Source organism: Phragmites australis, chromosome 1 (assembly GCF_958298935.1).
Source record: "Phragmites australis chromosome 1, lpPhrAust1.1, whole genome shotgun sequence".
Classification (NCBI taxonomy): Eukaryota; Viridiplantae; Streptophyta; class Magnoliopsida; order Poales; family Poaceae; genus Phragmites; species Phragmites australis.
This window is the reverse complement of record NC_084921.1, coordinates 28,881,567-28,889,831: the sequence shown is the minus strand read 5'-3', so window position 1 is coordinate 28,889,831 and position 8,265 is coordinate 28,881,567. Positions and strand designations below refer to the sequence as shown.

Sequence of the window (8,265 nt, the reverse complement as noted above, 5' to 3'; positions counted from 1 at the left end):
TTTTATTGAATTAGCAATAGCATAAGCACAATTGCTATGTATTACTATGTATTAATGAAGGTGTCTTTACTATTGATTTACATTAGGTATAGTTTTGAACATATTTCTTTTCAATTTTTAATGATTTAAAATATTTATCTAAGAAATTAAGATATATATGAAGTTCCAATTATATTTTTAATTAATTCATGGGCCGACAGTGAATCACCCCTTCACTGTCGGCTCAACTGTGTGCCGGCAGTGAAGGTGGCTGACGTTATGGGTCGGTAATGAATCCCCCGTTCACTACCGGCACACCCTTTGAGCCGGCACTGAAGCGCCCCCTATATAACGATGTGCCGCCTCTACCCTTCAGACTTCAAAAAAGTTCCCCCTTCCACCTAATTGCCTCTCACACCGGCGCCTCTGCCTTGTTCTCACCCACGCCGCCGGAGGACCACAAGCCTGCACCGAAGACTGCGAGCCCACCGTCCCCACCCTCCCCGACGTCATCACCATCCTCCTCCCTGACGCCGACCCCGTCCTCCTCCCTGAAGCCATCATCATCCTGCTCCCTGACATTGTCGCCATCCTCCTCCCTGACGCCGTCACCATCCTCCTCCCAGATGCCGACCCCATTCTCCTCCCTAACGTTGTCCTGCTCCACGATGTCGTCACCGTACTCCTCCCCCTATGTCGACCCCGTCCTCCTCCTCGACATCGTTCTAGTCCTCCTCCCTGATGCTGACCCCATCTTCCTCTCTAACTCCATCCCCGTCCTACTCCCCGATGCCGTTCCCATCCTCCTCCCCAACGCCATCCCCATCCTCCACCCCGACGCCGTCCCTGTCCCTCTCCCCGAGGCCTTCACTGAGGAGCAGCACCCAGTCACTGTTGTCTCCTCCCCCTCCACCGTCGTCACCTGCGCCGATGACCCTGCCATCCTGTCCCCCTCCGTCTCCTCCCCTCGTTCTAGGTACGTCGCCATGTCCTCGTAATCTAAGCTCAGGAATATATGCTATGCAAATTGATAAGAACAAATGCTATGGGAGTACATAGATGCTATGCAAATTGATTTGATTTGATTTTCAAGTAAATTGAGAATGCTCAATGATGAATTGATAGTTTGAGATGCTCGATGATGAACTGATAGTTTGAGAGGTTCGATGATGAATTGTTAGTTTGAGATATGCTGAGATTGGGCATATCTTCTGATTGGTGTGTTGGTTCCCAGTGGGCTACTAGTCTTTTTGATCCTTGGTATATGTGGTGCTGTTAATTCGGAGGATGCTTACAATTAATTTCTGGATATTACAGCTGATTTATACTTTTAGCTATTGTCAGTACTTGTTTTTGCATCCGTCTGTTCAGAACTTGTGCACTCTGATTTGATATGGTAGCACTGTCCATGATGATACTTTTAGAACTCTGTCAGGTTCTAATTACTAGCTGAGAGCTTAGAAATTTGCCCAATCGATGATTATCCAATAGAACAATTAGGGGCAGGATTTCTTTTGTCCTGGGGCTAATTGTTATACAATTTCTGCTGCTGTATAACAATTTGAGATGCTCTGTTAGTTAATTTGCACTATTTGCTACCTTTGTCTGGCCTATATATTATCCAAGATTTTACTATCTGCCACCTTGGAAATGACGTACATGCTATGAGTCTAGATCAATTGTTTAGATGGAGTCCAGTTCGGTTTAGATAAGTCCATATCAGTTTATTTGTTAGTTAGAGGGGTTTGAGTTTATTTGATCTGTTAGCTGGAGTTGGTTTAGGTGTCTATCCCTCATGTCTGCCCTCTTCCCTGCTGTGTTGTGCCTCTACCCACTCGACTGCTTCTCCCTCCCCCTCTATGTTGATCGGTGCTGCTCCCCTACGCCACCAATGAAATTAGTTCCCATTATTGGCAGTCTTACCTTGATCATGGACTCTTCAAACTATGTGGCTACATAAAAAGTTCCATAGGTGATTCCCTTAGGTTATATGCTCCCACTAATCTTGGCATGCCAGAATGACCTCACCTTGATTAGGGATTTGGGATACTTCAGATTGGATCAATAAATTTCCCAAAGTCTTTGAGGAAGTGGTATACTGCGATCTTAGTTGAAAATTAATTCCATTGAAAGTACGATCTTGGACAACATATAGGCCGGTTAGGTGGCAAAGCACACGCTAATTGTTGAATTGTGTGCCTTTGTCCTGTTAATGATAATTTGAGCATATCTAGTTAGGGAGTAGGGCATTGTTCAGCCCTGGAGCCAACTAGATTTTTGGTTCTGAGAGCTATATGATGCAATAAGATTGTCTAGTTAGGGAGCATGACCTTTAGGGTCTTGGGGACAACTAGATCAATGTGTATAATTTGAGAGCAAATGTAGTAGCCGATGATGATATGGCTCAATGAAAAGTGTTGTATTATTTTTCTATGTACTATGTGTTGTAATTATGTAATCACAATATTGTCCTCTCTTTTTTGGCAAAGGGGTTGTATTATTTAATTATGTACCATGAGTTGTAATCATGTAATCACAATATTGTCCGCTTTTTTTGGTAAAGGGGGTTGTATTATTTAATTATGTTGAAAGAGTTGTAATTATGTAATCATAATATTGTACTTTTTCTGAAATATGTTGTATTATTTTATTATGTATTACGGGTTGTGTACAGACACAAATGAATCAAGATAATGTACTTTTTTGGTAAAATGTGGTCATATTGTATCTTTCTACACTCTATCTATCAACTCCTTCCCAGTTAGTTACAATATTTTGACAACCTCTTTACCTCCTTCGTTGGCTTTCTCTCTATCTCCTTCCTTCCTCAGCTCTCTATCCGTAGAATACTCAACTGCATGTCGTCATCGTATACAAAACTCTCAGAAAGGGATGGCATCACCAACCACTCGTCGCCCTCATATGCAGAGCACTCAGGAAGGTGGCTCCTCCGATCCGGCCCAAGTGCGGGAAGGAAATGTGCCGCCATCAAACATTGAAGAAGGTAGCCTGAGTACCTACCTCAACCTAGACCAAACAGACCATGAGGTAATTCATAAGTAGATGAATGCATCTATTGTACATATGATTGTATAGGTTCTCAATATTTGTTTTTGCTTATTTGTAGATGCCTGAGCAGTCCCAGGAGCGGCATCATGTCTGAGGTCCCTCGTAGATGCTTATGGGACGATTTGTGATCATAGAGGTCTCACCAGCAGGGGAGCCAACTGCACCAGAGAGAGTTCTAGGACTATACAAGTCAGTTTGTGGGATAGCTGTTAAGGATCACGTGTCCATTAGCTACAGATTATGGACTGGCGAATGAGGTGATCCGCACATGGTACCTAATTCAATCAAGAACGACATCTTGTGGCCCAAGATATTAGAGAAGTTCGACTTCCCTGAAGAGACATATATGGAAGTAGTTATGCATAAGGCGCTAATGATCATGGGCCTTTCATTTAAGAATTGGAAGGGCACACTGAATAGAACCTATGTGCAGAAAGGTACAATGCCAGATTTTGGAAAATGGCCGCAACTGGAAGATCATTGGCAAGCCTTTGCGGATTACACGTTGTCGAAAGAAGCACAGAGGTTGAGTGAGGTGAACAAAGCAAACTCGAATAAGAACCTCTACCCCCACAAAGTCGACAGTCGTGGGTACGTGAGGAAAGAACGGTAGTGGCAACAAGAGCTAGATGAACTATGAGAGATAGGTGTCATGCCTGAGACAGAGGGCTGGAGCGAACGATCGATGCGCTTCTGTCGGAGGGTGAACTCCTCAAGCGAGGATCCGGAGGGACCCCCTTTGAGGTTCGGCCAGGGGGATGATTCTGAATCCGCTTCGTAGTTGAAATAAATGGGCGTAAATGATATGCACGTGGAATGGAATAATCAGATGCAGAAAGGAGTAAATGCTCAGGGGATTTTTAGACAGGTTTCGGGCCGCACTGAGCGTAACACCCTACTCCTGTGTGTATACTATAAATGCTCTGAGAATGTCTCTCTGAGTATCTACTGAGTTACAAGAATATTTGTCTAGTCTAGAGCTTCGTGCTCCTTGTTCTTCGGCCGATCTAAGCTTCTGTGCTTGTCACCGGTTGCCGAGGATTCGATCTGGTCTGAACTGGTCCGTCCTTCTCCGGGGAGCCCGCCCCGCCTATATATCCGCCGGGGCGGTAACGTGCCCAGAAAGGATGGCGTGAGTTCCAAGGCACCATAAATGGAAAGCAACCATCATGGGCTGCTGCGCGAGGTGACGGGGAGGGTTGAAAATGTGCCCCGTCCGGTCTTGTTCGTCATCATGCCATTTTTCAACGGGCGCCGCAGGGAGGGTCCACCGGGCAGCCACCGAGGAGCCCGGCGTGCCCGCCGGGTCAGAGCAAGCCTGACACAGTGGGGCGGCAGGCGGGGTGCCTTGGGCTTCGTGATGTTATCCCGAGGCACGCCGGATGTCGCGCGATGGGACCTGTGCATTAAATGTCCCCACGCCTCCCTGCCAGGTCGTGGCAGGGACTGGCATCAAGCGTAGGGGGAGCAGTTAGAAGTGACAGGCCACGCGCCCTCTTAAATGCAGCATCGGGACTCTCACCAGTTGACACCTCACCGCTGGACCTCTGTGGGGGCCACCGGCGAAGGACTTCTCAGTCTCTCGAGGAACCGAGTGCTCGGGGGCCACTGTTCGCCGCCCTGAGCACTCTCTCCCGGATATGCCCTTTCTTGGTCCTCGGGGAACCGAGTGCTCGGGGGGCCACTGTTCACGGCCCCGAGCACTCTCTCCCGGAACTGGCTGTTCGGGTCCTCGGGGAACGGAGTGCTCGGGGGCCACTGTTCACGGCCCCGAGCACTCTTTCCTGGAACTGACTTCCCTTGGGTCCTCGGGGGACTCGGGTGCTCGGGGGCCACTGTTCGCAGCCCCGAGTACTCTCTTCCCGGTACTTGGTCTTCTCGAGTTATCGAGGAACTCGGGTACTCGGGGATCACTGTTCATGGCCCCGAGCACCCTCTCCCGGGACTTGGTCTTCTCGTACCTTAGGGAGATAACCCCCGCGGGAGGGCGCCACGTGGCAATCTGCTGTTCTGGTCTCGGGACTCGGGGACCCCTGGTTCCTGTGTCACCGACAGCTTCCTTCTTGGGAGGGGTGCTTCTTACTCATCTGATGGAAGATTATGCTTTACAACCTCCAAAGACCAGTAAGTGACGCAAACTCTTGCAAAAAAGCTTGTGGAAGCCTATGTGCAGTCTGCACAAGGCTCTTTCAAGCCAGACAGGGATATGGATGAGCTCACCTTGGCCCTCGAAAACAAGGAGCACGGTGGTCACACACGAGGCGTTGGGGTGATGGGATGGAAATATGGATTCCCAGACACTGTCGACAGTTACAAGAGCTGAAAGAGATCCCAAGCAGAGCGACATGAAGAACGAGAGGGAAAACAAGCTAGGATGATGGAAATACTTGAACAAGTCCTACAACGTGAGAGGGAACATACAGACAAAAAATAGTGCAAGCAATACAGCAAGCCCTCATGCGTGAACGGAGCGCTATTGAGAACAAACAGGAATGGCTGGCATCATCTCCTAATGTTGCGCGCTCCAGCCCCGGTGGTCATCGGAGTAGCTGTGCGTCCACAGGAGTTCTGTGAGCTGACTCCACCACTTATCCCATGGACCACATCATACCACAGACACCGTGTGAACCACACATTGGTGCTAAGAACATTACCATCAAGGTGGCTTCCGGCGTGACTTATCCCCGCGACGCCCATGACCTTTTGCATGGACGTACGATACTAGAGGGCTACGCCATGGTCAAAGAAGATGAGGTAGTTGACAATTACCATCATGTTTAGGTGGACTACCCCACAGAGGAGGGGGCGAAAACTATAGGAGAGAATGAGCACACATTCATCGCGTGGGAGAAGGTCTACATAGTGTTTCCACCAGGGACAGCTCCCGAGAACCTCTACTCTCCACTACACCCAGGCCATTGTCACATCATAGATCTCCCTTTCCTCAGCCATCTCCTAGAAGAAGTCCTCCTCCACAACCATCGCCTCGAAGAAGTCCACCGCTCAAGAAGCCAGCACTATCAAGAAGCCGGCCATCATCTCAGAAAACATGATCAGGTTCCAGCATCCAAGCAGATGGCATCATCTAAGACATCGGTGCCATCTAAGAAGTTGGCGGAGTCCAAGGATGTCTATTCACTTACTCATGAGCAAACCAAAAAGATTGTGGATGCCAATGTAACGGTTCATTTCCATCCTCCAGCACTTCCACCGATGCCTATTGTGCCTGAAGATAGCATGAAGGTTTTCATGAATATAGATAAAGTTAAACAAATAGGGTGGCTTCAAGTAAGCCACCAACTGACTACGAACGCATCAGCAAGAAGCAGGTCAAGAGCAAACCAGGTCCAATCATTAAGGATGCTCTAAGCATTGAGGACTTCTTAGCTGATTCAAGATTAACAGTAGAGGAACTAGCACGGCTTACTGTGGGAGCGGATATCCAAAAGTTGGATTTTACATGGCCGTTTGAGTGGAGCAAACCTTTGGTCAAACCAGATATAGAAAGAACCTTACAACTCAAATACGCCAATTACATCAGTCGTACTTGGAGCAGTCCAGGCAGGGTTTTCCGACATTCCCCATAAAATACAGAGACGGATATTTCCTCAATGAAGACGACTACTTCTGAGTGAAATTTGAGTGCTTGTATGAAATGTACAAGGAAGATGCTCTTGACGTGGCCATAGTGAGAGCATGGACTCTGTAAGGGACTTATGTATATAATTCACGTTATATGATCTTGTACCTTCAAATTGCATGGCTAATGTATATCTTTCGTAGAATGGAGATCCGCGCATGCAGTCAAGAATTAGATAATAAAGTAGGATTCATCGATCCTGGACTTGTCAATGAGGAACTTGTAAGGGATAGTCTATACTTCACCGATGAGTACTTATTGAAGTGTCTGCTTCACCACCAATACAAGAAATTCATACTCTTACCCTAAAACTTTGGGTACGTGTTTGCACGCCAGGGTGTTCTGCTTTTATGGGCAACTCGATTCTAGTACTAATTTGCTATAGTGTGATATATACCTACAGTTTTCATTGGATCCTCCTTGTCATACACCCAGACTTGAGCAAGATCATTGTCTTGGACTCACAAAAGAGAGATAAGATGACTTACCAGGCCCTGATCGACATGCTAAACAGATAAATTTGATCATTTAATCTTCTCATCGATTGAATCTAAATTTAATTAGTATTCATATTCACGTACACGGTGTACACAAAATACTACAAAAAAAGTGTTATCTACTTTCCATTCAGGAAGCAGTATGATATAAAAACTGACTTTCCAGTATGCAGGGAATATTCATGTCTTGCATTTCCTACTGAATAATAAGGTTCAATTTGTTCCACTGACGAATCCTTTCCTCTTGAAGTGTATGAGGCAGCCACCAGGCATCAATCTCTATGGGTTTTATGTTCTTAATTTCATGCACGCATTTAGCGGAGGCAGAGACGTTGTCAGGTTTAATGATGTTGAGGTATGAAATTACATACTGATGCCATCTTTTCAATTTCTATACGTGTTCAAGGACTAATTCTTCCAATTCTTCAAACGCAGCGCTTCAAACAATGCACAAGTGTGATACAACCTGTGGAAATACATGGCATTCAAGAGCAGATTGCCGGGTTCTTCATGGAACATTTTATCAACCCAAACGGTGAGCTTCATGAACCGATCGTGCTGTCCATGCGTGAGAGACCTTCAGATGACACCGTACCTTCTAGTAGAGAGTATGCAGCAAGGAGGAAGTCTACCAAGGGGCTTGACAGCGTATATTTCACCAAATGACACCATACTAATGAATGACATTAATTAACATGTATTAATGAAGGACATAAATTACTATGTATTAATGAATGTGTCTTTATTATTGATTTACATTAAATATGTGTCTCATTGTATACATCTATTGAGAGGGAGAGAGAGACGGAGAGAGGAGAGAGAGATGGAGGACAGAGAGGGAGGACAGAGAGGAGAGAGAGAGGGAGGAGACATTAAGAGGGAGAGAGAGACGGAGAGAGAGGAGACAGAGAGGGAGGTGAGAGAGAGGAGAGGCAAAACACTGCCGGTTGAAGCCTTCAGCCGGCAGTGAGGCCTAGGGCATCACTGCCGGCCCAAACCACTAGCCGGCAGTGATATGCAGGGCATCACTGCTGGCTGAAGCCTTCAGCCGGTAGTGATAACCCCCTTCACTGATGATCC

General features: G+C 46.7%; 1 protein-coding gene across 1 annotated transcript; it reads left to right on the top strand.

Annotated features, from left to right (window-relative positions):
* Positions 1 to 269: 269 nt before the first annotated feature.
* Positions 270 to 977, top strand: LOC133883916 (uncharacterized). The gene has a single exon (XM_062323322.1). The coding sequence runs from the start codon at positions 270 to 272 to the stop codon at positions 975 to 977; it is 708 nt and encodes a 235-aa protein (XP_062179306.1).
* The last annotated feature ends 7,288 nt before the right edge of the window (positions 978 to 8,265 follow it).

What these genes read in the sequence shown, in the direction of transcription:
- LOC133883916 (XM_062323322.1), top strand. Translation starts at nt 270, where the DNA reads ATGAATCCCCCGTTCACTACCGGCACACCCTTTGAGCCGGCACTGAAG.